Raw genomic sequence first — 18,269 nt, 5'->3', positions numbered from 1 at the left:
GAGAGAGAGAGATAGAAAGAGAGAGATAGAGATATAGAGAGAGATAGAGATAGAGAGAGAGAGAGAGAGAGAGAGAGAGAGAGAGAGAGAGAGAGAGAGAGAGAGAGAGAGAGAGAGAGAGAGAGAGAGAGGCTAACTTTCCTAACACACAAACTACACATGGTGACCATTTATTGCAGTGGCACACACCCTTTGTTTGAAATGAAGTGCAGCATTAAGCAGGCCAGCAGCGTCGCTTTGAAACAGTTAAATCTGTCTATGCTTTGTCATTGCATCAGACTTCTTCTATTGTACCCCTGCCATCTGGAGCAGCGGAAGCTAGTTTGAGGTTTTTCGAGAAAACGAAAGTGGCCCGACCTGAGCGATTTAGAACTGAAACGAGACTCCAGCAAGACATTAAATAGAGACATCTGAAGTCTGAGGATATTAAAAATACCGAGGCATGTGCAAGTCTTCTAATGAGAAACAGTGGAAAGTACAAAAAAACTCTCAAGAAAAGGTTTTAGAATATTTAGCTGTTCATCAACTAAACATCTTTCCCAGAAAAAGCTCAACAAAGGGCTGTTATTAAGCCTGGTACAGGCCTGGACTTGCTTCAAATAATTCAGATGAGGTTCTCAACTTCCTGCCAGTCTACAAGTCCTGCTCCGCCATCAGTTCTATCAGGGTGCATTAACAGGTCTGTGGTTGTTAAAGGCTGTATTAACAGGTCTATGGTGGTAACAGAACGTAATGCCTTCTTTATGGTGCCAACAGAGCACACTAACGGTTGGTGGTAATAAAAAGTACTAACAGGTCTATGGTGCTAATAGGGTGTACAAAGAGGTCTATGACTGTACCAGCGTACCAGTGTGCACTAGCAGGTCTATGGTCATAAAAGGGTGCACTAGCAGGTCTATGGTATTTACAGGGTGTACTAACAGGTCTATGGTGGTAACAGGGTGTACTAACAGGTCTATGGTCATAACAGGGTGCACTAGCATGTCCGTGGTGGTAACGGGGTTCACTAATAGGCCTATGGTGTTTACAGGGTGCAGTAACAGGTCTATGGTGTTTACATGGTACACTAACAGGTCTATGGTGTTTACAGGGTGCACTGGCAAGACTGTGGGGGTAACAGGGTGCACTAACAGGTCTATCGTGTTTACATGGTGCACTAGCAGGTCTATTGCGTTTACATGGTGCACTAGCAGGTTTATTGCGTTTACAGGGTGCACTAGCAGGTCTATTGCGTTTACAGGGTGCACTAGCAGGTCTATTGCGTTTACAGGGTGCACTAGCAGGTCTATTGCGTTTACAGGGTGCACTAGCAGGTTTATTGTGTTTACAGGGTGCACTAGCAGGTCTATTGCGTTTACAGGGTGCACTAGCAGGTTTATTGTGTTTACAGGGTGCACTAGCAGGTTTATTGTGTTTACAGAGTGCACTAGCAGGTTTATTGTGTTTACAGGGTGCACTAGCAGGTTTATTGTGTTTACAGGGTGCACTAGCAGGTTTATTGTGTTTACATGGTGCACTAGCAGGTTTATTGTGTTTACAGGGTGCACTAGCAGGTTTATTGTGTTTACATGGTGCACTAGCAGGTGTGTTGTGTTTACAGGGTGCACTAGCAGGTTTATTGTGTTTACAGGGTGCACTAGCAGGTTTATTGTGTTTACAGGGTGCACTAGCAGGTTTATTGTGTTTACATGGTGCACTAGCAGGTTTATTGTGTTTACAGGGTGCACTAGCAGGTTTATTGTGTTTACATGGTGCACTAGCAGGTGTGTTGTGTTTACAGGGTGCACTAGCAGGTTTATTGTGTTTACATGGTGCACTAGCAGGTTTATTGTGTTTACAGGGTGCACTAGCAGGCTTATTGTGTTTACATGGTGCACTAGCAGGTTTATTGTGTTTACAAGGTGCACTAACAGGTCTGATTGTACCAGGATATACTATCAGGTCTATGGTGCTAACCCTAACACTGCAAAAACCTATATATGCAAAAGTTTGCTTCTAATGCAACTTTTATTTAGTAATATCTGAGATCGAACTTCAATGACTATTAAAATATCTGTACTCATGAAATCCATTTTTTTCGTTTGCAATAAAAAATAAACTATATTAATGGTGAACTTTGAGTTCACATGTTTACTTGTGATTTCCTTCTCTAATAAGGCCTCAAGTGTTGCCCACCTGTGGGTCCCAGAAACAACTTAAAATGGCCAATTCAAAATATTAAGGCTGCCAAAGAGTTGACGGCAGTATTTCTCAGACAGACAGCAAACAGAGAGTCCGAGATGTTAAACATACCAGCTGGATTATGTAGTTTGTATTCCCGGTAATGTCCTCGATACTCGTCCAGTACAGGCGGTGGCAGTAATGCGCGATATCCGCCTGGCGGAGAGTTTGTCAACACTGCGGGGCGGAGGTTCTCTGGGGCCGTTCTACTGGAAGCGGAGCTGCATAACGACACATTTATTTGACCGCCGTCGGTCAAAACAGATGATTTCACATGACCGTCGTATGAAAGCTGGTTACTGGGATCAAAAATGGGAGCGGGCTCGCCCCTGTCGGGGGTGAATGTGGTGCTCGTCATGGCCTACGGTAGTCTGGTAAGAGAGCAGCTAATGGCTAAGCTAACATACAGTAACTTCCCCAAAACAAACCGCTTGTCCAGGCTCGTGTCTCCGAGTCCGTTTGTCTGGGAGGCTGATCTCTGGTCACAGCTGAACAGGCTGCTGGTTGTGTAATAAAACGCTTTACGATGTTTCCGTTTGCATTCACTGCTATGCTAAGATGCTAGTTAAATGGCTGCTGTTAAGCCTGATACAGGGCTGAACTTTCTTCAGACAGTTCAGATGAGGTTCTCAGCTTCCTGCCAGTGAAGTTCTACTCCGCTGTCGGTTCTATCAGGGTGTGGTAACAGGATGAACGATGTTCTTTATGGCGCAGTTCGTTGGTGGTAATAAGAAGACAGGGTGCACTGTCGGGTCTGTGGTGTTTACAGGGTGCACTGTCGGGTCTGTGGTGTTTACAGGGTGCACTAGCAGGTCTGTGGTGTTTACAGGGTGCACTAACTAACAGGTCTATGGTGTTTACAGGGTGCACTAGCAGGTTTATGGTGTTTACATGGTGCACTAGCAGGTTTGTGGTGTTTACAGGGTGCACTAACTAACAGGTCTGTGGTGTTTACAGGGTGCACTAGCAGGTTTGTGGTGTTTACAGGGTGCACTAGCAGGTTTGTGGTGTTTGCATGGTGCACTAGCAGGTTTGTGGTGTTTGCAGGGTGCACTAGCAGGTTTGTGGCGTTTACAGGGTGCACTAACTAACAGGTCTGTGGTGTTTACAGGGTGCACTAGCAGGTTTGTGGTGTTTGCATGGTGCACTATCAGGTTTGTGGTGTTTGCAGGGTGCACTAGCAGGTTTGTGGCGTTTACAGGGTGCACTAACTAACAGGTCTGTGGTGTTTACAGGGTGCACTAGCAGGTTTGTGGTGTTTGCATGGTGCACTAGCAGGTTTGTGGTGTTTGCAGGGTGCACTAGCAAGTTTGTGGTGTTTACAGGGTGCACTAGCAAGTTTGTGGTGTTTACAGGGTGCACTAGCAAGTTTGTGGTGTTTACAGGGTGCACTAGCAGGTCTGTGGTGGTAACAGGGTGCACTAGCAGGTTTATGGTGTTTACATGGTGCACTAGCAGGTTTGTGGTGTTTACAGGGTGCACTAACTAACAGGTCTGTGGTGTTTACAGGGTGCACTAGCAGGTTTGTGGTGTTTACAGGGTGCACTAGCAGGTTTGTGGTGTTTGCATGGTGCACTAGCAGGTTTGTGGTGTTTGCAGGGTGCACTAGCAGGTTTGTGGCGTTTACAGGGTGCACTAACTAACAGGTCTGTGGTGTTTACAGGGTGCACTAGCAGGTTTGTGGTGTTTGCATGGTGCACTATCAGGTTTGTGGTGTTTGCAGGGTGCACTAGCAGGTTTGTGGCGTTTACAGGGTGCACTAACTAACAGGTCTGTGGTGTTTACAGGGTGCACTAGCAGGTTTGTGGTGTTTGCATGGTGCATTAGCAGGTTTGTGGTGTTTGCAGGGTGCACTAGCAAGTTTGTGGTGTTTACAGGGTGCACTAGCAAGTTTGTGGTGTTTACAGGGTGCACTAGCAAGTTTGTGGTGTTTACAGGGTGCACTAGCAGGTCTGTGGTGGTAACAGGGTGCACTAGCAGGTCTGTGGTGGTAACAGGGTGCACTAGCAGGTCTATGTTGTTGATATTTGTCATATTTCACTGTGTTCCTGGTATGAAGCAGTCAGACCTGCAGAGTGGAGCATTTCTTACGTTTGTCAGTCAGTGATATATATATATATATATAATTTTTTTTTGGCAGTATCATTTTTTTTAAAACACTCTTAATTTTCTACTGGATTATTACTTAAAGGGGAACTCCACTGCATGATTAAATGGTTCACATGTCAACAAAGACATGCAGAGTGGTTTGGTGTGGTTACCTAGTCGGTGTTGTTCGTAGTGGTGGTGATGGGAACCAGACGTCTGAAGAGTATAATGCCTTTAACAGCTCCCTCACTGACAGTTATTAAATGAAATTGCTATGCATATCCCGCCTAATGTCGGAGACATTTTTTTACAGTACTTTTGTGACAATATTTTGGTGGAGGAATACTTGAAGGGCCAAATGGTCCCCAAAGAAAACTTTTTTTTTTTCAGATTGACCACTATTTTACCTTCAGGCTTACATGTATAAGTTCAGAAGACACGTGTAAGCTCACTGGTAGTTTTGGAAAGTAAATAAAATGGCTGTATTGGTGTTGTAGACATTGTGACCCCTGTCTGTAAGTTTGTCTGCAAATGAACCATTTCACATCAGACCACACTGAAAGACTTTATTTCAACCACTGAATTATACCAAAATTTTGAACACTGATGGCAGGTGCTGGGCCATTAATCTGGTATTTTAAAGAGCAGATAAAGAAATAAAGCTACAGCCACTGCATATAGATGGTAAAAAAATCACTGCTGTAAATTACAGCTGTTATTTTGCTGTTGTATTGAGATTGCGATATGCCTTGTGATACATTAAAGGGACCATATCACAAAAAAAACCCACTTTTTTTTATTACTCATCTTTTTGTTGTAAAAGAGTTTGATGTAGGTGGTAAAGACTGTTAAATCATGAAAAATTCCATTTACTCCCCAGTCCACATGTGGAAGCAAATTGATCAGAACAGTCCATTTTGAATGAATTGTTTTTAAGATTTTACAAAAAAAAACAAAAAAAACAATAGATTTGACATTTTTTATAATTTTACATTTTTTAATATTTTACATATTAACCTTTTCGCAGTGCTTTCTAAGTGAAGGACAGTACAGGACAGGACACCATAGACATCCTTCTGTGTATCAGTCTTAAAGGCACAGTAACAGCCATGGACATGTAAAAGTGAATCGGGAGTGTTTTTTGGTGCACGAGTCACAAAAATGTTGCAAGTGGACCATGGAGAAAAATAACACAAGAAAATGTATGTTATGGGCCCTCTGAAACAACCTGTGATGCCCTATGATGTGACCTGGGGGTACTCCGTGAAGCAGAATTTCTCACTAAGCTGTATACTTAAACCAGACGGTGAGGCTTGTCCAATAGGAATGTCCTTTAGGAATTTTTGCTGAAGATATCTGGTGAACTAAATACTACCGTGGTTTAGAATCGATTTTTTGTCCATATTATTTGTTTGATGATGTGAATGCCCTGGGGGGGGGGGGGGGGGGGATGAGTCGGGATGCTACTGATCACTTGGTGTGACGGAGCTCTAATTCTGCAATGATTAAGATTAAGTGACCCTTATTAGTCCCACAACGGGGAAATTTCACCTCCGCATTTAACCCATCCATGAAGTGAAACACCACATACTCACTAGTGAGCACGCACACACTAGGGGGCAGTGAGCACACTTGCCCGAAGCAGTGGGCAGCCCAATCCACAGCGCCCGGGGAGCAGTTGGGGGTTAGGTGTCTTGCTCAAGGACACCTCAGTCATGTGCTGTCGGCTCTGGGGATCAAACCGGTGACCTTCCGGTCACGAGGCTGGTTAACTAACCTCCAGCCCATGCTGCTCTTGTTAATGTTTGGGCTTTTTATTGTTTACAGGTTTTTGTACTGCTGTTCATATTCGTGAAGAGGCAGATCATGCGCTTTGCCATGAAATCCCGCCGAGGACCCCACGTCCCACTGGGTCATAACGCTCCGAAGGTAACCTGACATCTTTTAGTGGAGTCGTTGCCAGGTGGTTGAATCTGTGATCTTGCAACTGGTGGATTCAGTTTCATCCAGTGCATCATAAGATCTCATCATGATTTGCATTGATTCAGATTTTTTTGGAAGAATTACATTTAATAGTTTACAACGAACAAAAAAAAGATGGTTTGATTGTCGATGGCTGTTATTTATGGCAATTAATCAACTAAAATCTCAAATCCCTAACTCAGATTCATTTTTACACCACTTGTGATTTCTCTGCTACGTGGAGGGTCAACCGGGCATCTTACAGAATAGCATACTGCTCTGACTCTTTCCCTTTCGTGTTTCGCAGGGTCTTAGAGAGAAGATTGATTCTCATCTGTCTAAAGTGAACGACATCCGCTACGAGCCACGGCTGCTCTCGGAGGAAGACGACAGGCTGAGGCATCGCAGCCAGAATGGTGAGCGAGCACGTTTTTGTACTTTGTCTCAAACGGTCAGCCTCACTAGGCATGGACAGATGGTGGCTTCTAGTACCAGCCGCTTAGACACGAGATCTTTCACTGCCCTGTAGTCATCTCGAGTCATCTGCAGTCTTCACCTTCTTAATTATTATTTAGACAGCATGAGGTGGACGTGAGGTGATTGTAGTTATTAGCAGTATTTCTTAGTGACAAACATATTAAAAGTAAAATGACCGCTGTGTTCATACACTGCATTCATTTAACCTTTTCAACTCCTTTTTTACATTTACGGCATTTTGCTGACGCTCTTATTAGCGACAATTTGATCATTTTACACAAGTAGGCGAAGGCGGTGTTAGGAGTCTTGCCCAAGGTCTCTTATTGGTATAGTGTAGGGTGCTTACCCTGGTGGGGGATTGAACCCCAGTCAACAGTGTAGAAGGCAGAGGTGTTAACCACTACACTATCCCAACTCCTTGAGACCACCAGTGGTTCATATTCCATAAGCTCCATTCAGAAGCTGGGCGTCGTGTGAGGCTGTAACTCTTCTCTCCAGTCTAATAGACGGTGATGTCATTTTAAACCCTTAGAATAAAAGAAGCTGAACTTTGTTTTTCTACTGAAAGTCGACCCGTTTTTCCCCAAATCTGGGCTATAAACTCTAAACAGACGGCGTCTCTTCAGTGATCTGCTCTGGAAACATTACTTTTATGAAATAAAGAGCGTCTGAGATTTTTGGCTTATTGGTAAATTGTAAGCATATAGAAATATGTGTAGATCATAAAACACGTTCTGTTAATTTGAGGGGAGATTTTACACACACACAAAAAAAAGACATTTATTTCAGGCAGTTACTGAATAATTTGCCTTGTGAATTCAAATGGAAAAACCAAAATATACTTAGAGCATAAGAGGTTAAGACAGCTACTTGTGAGTATCCAAATTAATTGCAAATGGAGTTTTTTTTGGAGTAAAGTCAATGTATAAATAAAGTAGCAGTGCTCACTTCTTAAATCTTCAACCAAGATTCAGCGTTTTGTGTTTTTGTTTTGGGTTTTAAAAAAATATTTTTAAGAAACATTTCCTCATATGTCTGTTCACAGGCTGTTATAACTACCTGTTCCGAATGCAAGCTCTGGATGCCATTAGAGACACGGGTAAGAATCCACCATCAGAATTCTTTTTGAATGGCAAGCAACTGGGATGCACGTGTCCAGATTGAGCTGAGTCGGCAATTCAGTTATATTAGGCAGCAGTTCATCTTTGGTGTTGTACCTGTGTGAGCAGATAGTGAAAGAAAAAGGACGATTATGGCTTATAGTTTTAAAAAAAAGACACAAAAGTCTGGGGCATTTTCTTTAAATGAAGAATATACAACGTGCAGCAAGTCTGACTTCTTCCACACTGAAGCACCAGAACAGTCAGGACCTGGTAGCTTTCTCTCCTCAGTTTGCCAAAATTTTAGCGGTTGAGTTTACTACATACATTTATGGTTCTCAGAAGTAAAACCGAGTGAATTAGTTTTATTTCAATACCCGATTGAGTAAACAAAGGCTGGTCTGAGTTTGGATGTCCAGATATAAGGAGATAATGTGCTTAGTGAAAACTTGCAGGGACCTTTAGAACTCCAGGGAGCTTTAGAACTGGGCTGTGTGCAGCGCTGCTCTTACCTTCATACCTGCTGTCCTGTGTGGTGTGATCAGCACTGTGTCTGTCTCTCCTGTAGACATCTCGGCTCATGATCTGGGCTGCACTGGCAGCGCTCTGACCAGCCGCCACTATAGGAAATGGCTACTGGGCCTGCGGAACTCCCACTCGCTGTTCAAGAGCAGCCACAGCAGCCTCATCGATCGCCTCCTGGAGGGCTATGACAACGCTCGCCACGGGACTGGGGTGCGTGACTGTTCCTGTACAAATTCATTTGTGCAACCCCTCTAACCTACAGTACCAACTCAATGCTCCTGACTTTCTACAGTGTTTTTAATAAAAGCTGCATGGTTCATTTTTTTAAACTGAAAAAGAAAACCCGTTTCTTTTGGCTGGTGACGTTAGAATCAGGGTTAGGCTCAGAATCCTTATTGCAAATAGTTACATGTATAATGCATGTAGGCCATTATACATATGTTCTTTCATATTGTTGCTGTTGGAGCAAAGCGTTGCCTCTGAAAAATGGTAACTTTTCAGGAGAAAGAAAAAAATTCGTAATTTACAAAATAAATAAATGAAAAATGATTTTGGAACATTTGCTCGTCAAATTTTCAAGTGCAGGTGGCGTCTATATAAAACAGCGACGATGTATAACAGATATACTTAAATATATAATACATATAAAACATTAAACCTGGGTAACGTGACACATTGTTAAAATTATTACTACATAGACTCGTATATACATAGAAATACAAATACACTCATGCATATGTATAAAAATGGCTTATGTGATTTACGTATGTTTAAAAAAAAAAAATACATGGAGCATATTATATACAGGAGAAACCTCTCCTTTGCAGCACTTGCTGATGTACAATTAGAGACTGTAGCTTATCCATTAATGCACAGTTTGCATTAGCCATCCTCTATTCCTTTAGCAGTGGTCAGTGTGTGACCACAGAGCCACTCGCAATCTACAAGTGGCACTGACGTATGTACAAAACCCCAGCACCACTGAGAAGGATCTTGCACCCAAATGATATGTAAACAGTGTTCCAGTGGTTAGTAACTGACCTATGGTGAATGGGATACAGTGGGCCAGATAACCTGTGCAGCAGGTGTAATAGTACACTTATAGAGTGGACTGGACTCACATGGTAGGTGTAGTTTGCACTGGAGTTGAAGAAGGCAGGAGTTTCTCAATGTGGCCACTCAGTGAGAGTACAAGGTAGGGGTTTCTCAAAGTGGTCAGTGAGTGGATGAAGGCAGAAGCACACTATATTATCAAATGTATTCAGTCACCCATCCAAGTAATTGAATTCAGGTGTTCCAATCACTTCCATGGCCACAGGTGTATAAAACCAAGCCCCTAGGCCTGCAGACTGCTTCTACAGACATTAGTGAAAGAATGGGTCGCTCTCAGGAGCTCAGTGAATTCCAGTGTGGTACCGTGATCGGATGCCACCTGTGCAAGTCCAGTCATGAAATTTCCTCACTACTAAATATTCCACAGTCAACTGTCAGTGGGATTATAACAAAGTAGAAGTGACTGGGAATGACCGCTACTCAGCAACTTGGTTCCACTGAAAGGAACTCAGCGCTTCAGCAGACCAAGAGATTTTGGACAATTTCATTCTCCCAACTTTGTGGGAACAGATTGGGGACGACCCCTTTCTGTTCCAACATGACTGCGCACCAGTGCACAAAGCAACGTCCATAAAGACAGGGATGAGCGAGTTCGGTGTGGAAGAACTTGACTGGCCTGCAAAGAGTCCTGACCTCAACCTGATAGAACACCTTTGGGATGAATTGGAGTATAGTGTATGTACTGATATGGCCAGTGGGTGGAAGTACAAGGTAGGGGTTTCTAATAAAGTGGCCAGTGAGTGGAAGTACAAGACAGACGACTAATAAAGTGAATAGAATGCATGTAGATAAAAACCTCAACATTTTGAAATATATAGCTGTCGGCTGTTGTTTTCTCTTCTGCAGGTTTTTGGGGAAGCTGAATTCCTTAAATACAAAGAAGACCTGACCGAGCTGGCTGCTCTGTAAGTGCACTCGCTTTCTTATTTTTCCAGCTTTTTTCCAGAATGACAAATTTAACAAAACAAAAAATGTATAACTTTGTGCCTTACACCAAAATGAGCCAAAACATTATGGTCACCTGATATGCCTAATATGCTGTTGGCCGTCTGCATGCTACCAAAACAAGACTGAGGCATGCACTCGACAAGACCTCTGAAGGTGCCCTGTGGTATCTGGCACCAAGGCATTTGCACCTCCGCAAGTCCTGTAAGTTGCGAACCGCTGCAGATCAGGATGCTCGATCAGATTGAGATCTGGGGAGCTTGGCAGTCAGCACCTTGTCCTCAAACTATTCCCGAACAGCGTGTGCAATTCGGCATTGGGCAATATACTGCTGAAAGAGGCCACTGCCGTCGAGGAATACCATTCCAATTAAGGGGGTGTACCAGGTCTGCAACAATGGTTAGGTAGGTGACGTGTCAAATTGATGCCCAAATGAATGCCCAGACCTGGGGTTTCCCAGAAGAACCTTGCCCTGAGTATCACACTACCTCCACTGGCATGTCTCCTGGTGCCATCATTTCCCCCAGGTAAACGTCATACATACCCAGCCCCCTTCATGATGTAAAAGTGGCCACAGTAGCCCTTCTGTCGGTCTGGACACGATAGCCATCATTGCATCAGTAAGTCTTGAACATCCAGAAACTTGTTGCTAGTTTGTGATTTGTCCCTCCTCAGACCACTCTTAGTAGGTAACATGTTTACTATGAGAACTGTTCGTTCACCGTCTGATATCTCAGAACTCGACATTGACATAACGCTATTCGCTTCATCTCTGAGAGGTCATAACATTTTGGCTCAATTGCGTGTATTCCTACTTATTTCATTTAGTAGGTCACAAAATATTAAACTCATTCAACACCAGCTTTCAGATGCATAAAAAAACCTGAAGATTAACCAGCAGAAAAGCCAAGACTTTGCATCTTCCTTTTGAATTTCAGCTTTTGCCACTACAGGCCAAGGTGTAAATTCCTGCCATGCTTATATCCTCTCTCATCCCCTCCACCTCCTTTTACCACTCTACCTTTCTCCTGATCCCAGTATAAAGGTCCACTCCAGCTCCAGCAGCCTGAACCAGCAGCACCAGTCAGCAGCTAAAGATCTGACCAGCTCCCCTGGGCCGTCATCAGCCTCCACCATCCAGGTCACGTACCTGCCCTCTTCTGGCCAGCGCAGCAAGAGGCCCAAGCATTTCCTGGAGCTCAAAAACTTCAAGGACAACTACAACACCCTGGAGAGCACGCTGTAGAAGTCTGAGACTTGTCTGATCAAACAGTGGAGCCAAACATGAACACACAGACTGAAAAAGGACAAAGGTTTCAGGGAGAAATGGCTTGAGGGTGTCCGTTTGCTGCAGTGTGGAACGGCACTAAGTGGTATGATGCAGAGCGAGAAGCATCTGGAGACTGTTCAGTGGTGTCGACTGCCTGGACTGTTCCAAAGCATCTATAAATGACTGTATAAAGATGATGAGCATCTAAAATCTCTGCTTTGGGAGACAATATAAAAGTGAGCCTGTTTTCTTGTGTTAACGTGCTGCTAGATTTTTTTCCTTTGGTTAAAATGCTGTTCATCTACCAGTGTTGCATATTTGGGAAGTCACTGCCAACCTGCTCAGCATTCCTCCATCAGTGGCGTCTGGGAGAAGATGTAAAAACATTGTAAGACTTGTCCAAGAGAGAGAACTGTGAAATCTAACACATGGTAAATAACTGGAAGCATCGAAATAAGAAAAAGAAAAATCCTAAGATCACAATAGTTTTAATGCTTAGTAACTTTCCTCAAAGTGAGAGTTCTAGTGCCCCCTACTGGATGACTGTACATAATGTGAGATCTTTTATGTTCGCTTTTACTTATGATGGTCTTAGTGATGGTCTTGTTACTGAGATGGCACTACTGTTTATTTATGGGCTGTGCATATGTGACTGACCGTCATAAATCTCTTCAACCCCCGAAAACCTTTCCCTCGTTTCTTGTACATCAAAGACAACAAGTTCACCCAGTTTCCTCCTCCAAAAAATGCTTTCCTCCCTTCCAGCTGTAAACAAAGTCATGCAGAGTACTTTGATGTGAAATGGTTCATAGAGAATCTTGCAGACTCAAGTCTTCCTTACAACAGTGGAACCAGGAGTTGCTTTGTCCAGCCATCATAATTGCTATCCAAAATGAGCAGGGCACCTACATGGGTCTTCTGATCTTTTATGTGTCATGTTGACGGTAAAACAGTGGTAAATCCCAAAAAATACATTTTGCCTTAATGCCTATACAAACATCTACATTTTAGGCAAAAACTTCTCTGTCTCAAGCATTAGTCAGCATATCGCTGCTGTCAGAACAAAACCTTGTATCTCCAAAATGGTAAATTTACAGGAGAAGGAAAAAACATACTTTACTTTTAATGTAAGTCAATGGAACCAGAACTTTTTCCAAGTCATTTTGGGTCATTTGTTTTGGCCCATTCATCATGAACTGGGCATTTTCAAATTCTGTCAAAAAACCTGAAGAACGAGCCGATCACCATCACTGACAGTTCAATTAAATTTCACAATTAATTACTTTGAATGACTCAGAATTCCCATTTAAGCATGGATATCAACTTGGATCACAGGGCTGGCACAAGGTTTAGCATTAAAAACATGCAATCCTGCAACTTTTAAAATGGAATAATTACTAATCCCATAAAATGCTCAGAAGCACAGAATTTAGTCAAAATAATGAGATGAAAAATTTGACACTGTTTAGACTGCTGTGATGGGTGATCTGCACTTTAATAACAATAATGAAAAAGTTTACTGTAGTCCATAGTTGAGGTAATCTAAGGGATCCAACGTGGACCGATGTACACAAAAAATAAAAACACCGCTTTGGTGCAATGACTCAACTGTGCATGTAGAGTCCAGTAAACTTGGTTCTGTTCACGAAGTCACAGAGTGCTGTGAGCTGAGCGATTGTGAGGTCCAGTCTGCGGCTCGTGCTCTGGTGGCCAGTTTCTGCCGGAGCTCTCTCACCTCCTGCAGCAGCTCTCGCTCCTCGCGGTCCAGTGTTCCTCGACCACGGTCCAGAGAAACTGCAAAATCAATACCACAACATACATGAAGCTTCATCCTGTACTGCTTTGTGCACTCATTGGCCATTTTATCAGAAACACCCACCTTGTATTGTCTCATGCCAAAAATCGAAGACCTCCGGTCAAATGATATGTTTTTGATTTTCAATAAGGACACAACAACTCAAGATCAATTAAGAAATATAACCCGAGGGGGAGTGTGTGATCGCGAAATAACATCGCGGCTGTGATTTGGTCACCGTAGATCATCACAGCCGTGATGTTATAGTGATAACTCACTCCTCGAGTGTTCTACTGCTTTTATACAACAGTTCAATAAATAGAGTAAGAAATGAATAAACTGGCCGTGAACAATTAAACGGTGTTTAATATGTTTTAATGTTCAGTTCCTTCCTCCAAATTATAGCTCCTTGACAAGCAGCTCGTTGCTACTTCGGAGTAATGAACTCCACCCACTCGCTGCAAAGCCAGCAGTTCCTTCTCCAGCTCCTTATACAGACCTTATTTATTTGGATGGATGGATGGATGGATGGATGGATGGATGGATGGATGGATGGATGGATGGATGGATGGATGGATGGATGGATGGATGGATGGATGGATGGATGGATGGATGGATGGATGGATGGATGGATGGATGGATGGATGGATGGATGGATGGGGCATTTGGCAGACGCTCAATATTATCATTTTACACAGGTAGGCCAAGGTGGTGTTAGGAGTCTTGCCCAAGGAATCTTATTGGTATAGTGTAGGGTGCTGACCCAGGCAGGGACTGAACCCCATTACAAGGCAGAGGTGTTACCCACTACACCAGAGGTCACTAATAGGCGGACCGCTGTCCAAGTCAAGATCCAGATGCTGTCCTATGTGAACCTGGACCCAGAACCAATAAACTATGAAGAATTATTTAATTTCAACAGGATGGTCCTATTTTAATCGACCTGGGACGCTCACCTACCAATCACAAGCGTTGTAAATATATCACACGTGATGCTACTCAGCCCATCAGATCTGTGCATTACAATGAGCACTGAGGCTCGAGTGAGTGAGTCCACACAGGGGAGGGACGAGGTGAGAAACAGCAGTCAGAGAAGAAAGTGAGTGAGAGTGAAGTTATTTCACATGTCGTTCTCTAAAAAGAGAAAACTGATGAACTAAAATAAATGTTGAAATATCACTGAATTTTACTTTATTTATACAGTTGTTGACTATAAGATGTTGATATCTCTACTAGGCTACTTCAGTAAACAGTATATGGCACTGAATCATGATGCAACTTAGACACTATGATGTTCCGGACCTTCGCTTGAGGAAATTTTCTCTAACTGGACCTGAATTTTAATTAAAGACCCCTGCACTGCATTTGACAACCACACTAAACTCGGTTCACACTCACACTCTGTTTCCTTGTCTATTCTGTTCTACCTTACTTCTGGGTTCATTATATGATTGATACTTTTGCTGCACTAATTCCCGTCTTACTTTGGCTTGAGCGTCTCCTACAGCTGTCAAAGTCGTTGCTTAGCAACGGCATCTCAGCGGAGTGGCATAACAGCACGGTTAGAACGCTTCTCAACCAATCAGCTTGCGTGGCCGGAACAAACTTGTAAAAAGTTAAATACAGCTTTTTATGCAAATTTTAGTGCACAAGTTCTATTTATTATTAGAGCTAGACTTCCAGACCTTCAATTCCGACACTATATATTAAAACTGTCAAAAGGAGGAAAAAAAAAACAAAAAAAAAAAAAAAACACACACATTATGATCATGCTAATTTCTGCTGGCAGCCCAATGGGACTCTACTAGTCTGTTAGTGCTAAGCTAACAGCAATTTACATGAACATTTTTTGGCTGTTCTAACTAAAGTACAGACATTTGAAGCTTCTAATAGCTTTCCTTGTTTTACTTCAAGCTTGTGATAGACAATCTATCTGCGATTCCTGATACTGTTGTTGTTCTCTGGCACAAGCCTATTCCAGATTCATGTCTTTGACCTGGCAGGGCTGATCTTTACATTTTAGTTGACGATTGTCGTTTAAATAATTGCGATTAATGATTTAAATGGTCTTTTCTTGTTAATTTCTTGCAAATATAAAAATATAAGGCAAAACAGCCAAACTGGCGGATTAGACACATTACTTACTAGCTTTGTTTACTTAGTAGCTAATACTGGTTGTACTGTTAAATCAACTCACACAAATGTCTACGGTTTAACAGAATTATGTGTAGAGTTCTTCACAAGAGTGGAAATGTAATCGGGAAAACAATCACTCTGCCAGCATACATGCTAAAAACATAAGAGTTATTGTGTAATCTGTTGCAGAATAATGACTGAAGAATGACTGTAATAAGCATGACCTCCAGGTTGGTGTGGTTGGTATAGTGTAGTGGACAATGCCTCTGCTTTCTACGCTGTAGTTTGGGGTTCAATCCCCCACCTGGGTAAACACCCTAAACTATACCTTGGGCAAGACTCCTAACACCACCTTCCCCCACCTGTGTAAAATGAGCAAACTGCCAGTTGCCATAAATGTAATATGAATGGTTATATTTTGGTTCGTCCATCTGAATGAACAACTCCCTGGGTGCTGTGGATAGGGCTGCCCACTGCTCTGGGCAAGTGTGCTCACTTCCCCCTAGTGTGTGTGTGCTCACTAGTGAGCATGTGGATGTTTCACTGCATGGATGGGTTAAATGCGGAGGTGAAATTCCCCTGTTGTGGGATTAATACGGGTCACTTAATTAATCAATCAAACTATGTTTCATCCAATTCTAGCCCTGTTTGCTTTTTGCACTAACCGAAGGTGCTAGCGCTTTGCTCTGGGCCAGTTTAATCCCTGGAAGCATGTCTAATTGTTAAAATACACCAAAAACAAAACTGATGTATAACAGATTTGACTGCATGCAACTTTGATGAGTTGAACTCACTGATGGACCCCTCTTGGCTCCTCCTCAGTTTGTTCTGTGTGGTGTCGTCTGCCTGCTGGGAGGGCCGTGATCTCCGCTGGGATTCTGCAGCTGCTTGCTTTTCCTTCTCCAACTGGCTTCGCTTTGCTGCCACGTCATTCCACTAAGAACACGCAAGCATCACACAGATAATGAAAGCCAAATGTATGAATGAAATAAAATGAATGCACTGTTTACAGTCACCATTCATAAAATCATTCCTAAAAGAGAAGCCTCTTACATGCTTGCCCTCTACTTCCATCATCATCTGTACAAGCTGCTCCTCCTTGGCATGCGTTTCTCTACTGAGCTCGGCCAGCTGCTGCCTCCGTCTCTCCTGCTCCTCATCCGCCTTCTCCAACCGCCTGATCACTTCTGTCTGCCAGTCAGCGTCCACTTCCAGTTGCCCCGCCTCTGCCAGAGATTCCTCTAGCACCTGAAATAAAGGAGGCTCACATCGGGTGTGTCCAAAACCCAGGTTTTTACAGTGACATTACTGCATGCATGTCCAGAGAGGATGGACAACATGGAGGTGGAAGGCCATGCTGTTCCATGTATGCATTTATATTTCCTAATTGAGCTACTGCAAATTAATTATGAAAACTGGATACTCAAATTTTATAATAAAAATTTATTACACTTTCTAATGTGTCTACTCACAATTTATAATAAAATAGTGTTTTCTAATTGGGATACTCAAAATCTATAATAAAAACACATAGTACTTTCTAATTTTTCTACTCAAAATGTCTAATAATATACAGTATTTTCTAATTTGACTATTCAAAATCTGTCCTAAAATATACATTTCAAAAAATGTGTCTACTCAAAAGGGATTATAAAAACAATGTTTTCTAATTGTGCTTATAAAAATGAATTATAAAAGTCTACAGAATTTTCTAATTCTAAATTTCTAATCTCCAAATGTATTATTAAAATATCCAGTGTTTTCTAACTGGACTTTGGCTGCAGTTTGTCAGTCTTTTATATCTGGGTCTGAACAGCTGCTGTTAAAGGTGAGGGTAGACGTACCCGTTTGGTTTCCTGGCTGCTGTCTCTGTCTGTGTGAAGGAGGTTCTGAAAGGTGGAGTCCTCTGCCTCCGCCCTTCGTTGCCGGGCGTCCACCTCAGTTCTCACCTCCTGTCTCATGCGCTCTTGCTCTTTTGCCAATTGCTGGAAGAGGCACAAAACGCAATTCCTTTATCAGGCTGAACACCGGCCAAATGCTTACAGCTAATTTCAGTGCCACTACCAGAAAGGACATCTCTTTAGAGTGGAAGATTCAAACTTCTGTGACGTGTTGTATCTAGTTTTGGGGCAGTCGTGGGCTGGAGGTTAGGGAGCTGGCCCTGTGACCGGAAGGTTGCCGGTTCGATCCCCAGGGCCGACAGTCCATGACTGAGGTGTCCTTGAGCAAGACACCTAACCCCCAACTGCTCCCCGGGCGCCGTGGATAGGGCTGCCCACTGCTCTGGGCAAGTGTGCTCACTGCCCCCTAGTGTGTGTGTTCACTAGTGTGTATGTGGTGTTTCACTTCACGGATGGGTTAAATGCGGAGGTGGAATTTCCCCGCTTGTGGGATCAAAAAAGTATCACTTAACTTAAAGCCGTCACGTCTAGGTAAACATCAAGAATTTCGTTTTTCATGGCTTTGATACAAATGAATGTAAATGTTTGTTTATTTAAGTGAATCAATGTTTTCCTGGATAGTTTGCAAAAATTTACTACAGTTTGAATAATAAAATTAAATTAATAAAATTAAAAAATATATACTTCAAATGTAACTTTTGAACAGGGCACGTTTAATTTTTCATTGTTTTCCCAAT

The 18,269-nt window shown here is 42.7% G+C and overlaps 2 protein-coding genes across 2 annotated transcripts in view; one reads left to right on the top strand and one right to left on the bottom strand.

Moving 5' to 3' along the window:
• The first annotated feature begins 2,321 nt into the window (after positions 1-2,321).
• c3h1orf43 (chromosome 3 C1orf43 homolog) lies at positions 2,322-12,385 on the top strand. Its single transcript, XM_017702108.2, has 7 exons — positions 2,322-2,594; positions 6,136-6,237; positions 6,578-6,686; positions 7,793-7,846; positions 8,416-8,582; positions 10,332-10,390; positions 11,469-12,385. The coding sequence occupies exons 1-7, from the start codon at positions 2,532-2,534 to the stop codon at positions 11,674-11,676; spliced, it is 762 nt and encodes a 253-aa protein (XP_017557597.2). The 5' UTR covers positions 2,322-2,531; the 3' UTR covers positions 11,677-12,385.
• Positions 12,386-12,610: 225 nt separating this feature from the next.
• Positions 12,611-18,269, bottom strand: part of tbc1d31 (TBC1 domain family, member 31) — a 28,909-nt gene continuing 23,250 nt past the window's right edge. The window contains exons 18-21 of the mRNA XM_017702099.2: positions 17,476-17,616; positions 16,685-16,879; positions 16,426-16,567; positions 12,611-13,494 (exon numbers count right to left, since the gene is read on the bottom strand). Coding sequence (XP_017557588.1) covers positions 13,343-13,494; positions 16,426-16,567; positions 16,685-16,879; positions 17,476-17,616 — 630 coding nt within the window. The 3' untranslated portion in view covers positions 12,611-13,342. The remainder of the gene's footprint in view (positions 13,495-16,425; positions 16,568-16,684; positions 16,880-17,475; positions 17,617-18,269) is intronic.

The sequence above is a fragment of the Pygocentrus nattereri genome, chromosome 3, assembly GCF_015220715.1.
Source record: "Pygocentrus nattereri isolate fPygNat1 chromosome 3, fPygNat1.pri, whole genome shotgun sequence".
Taxonomy (NCBI): domain Eukaryota; kingdom Metazoa; phylum Chordata; class Actinopteri; order Characiformes; family Serrasalmidae; genus Pygocentrus; species Pygocentrus nattereri.
This window is presented reverse-complemented; position numbering and strand designations above follow the sequence as displayed.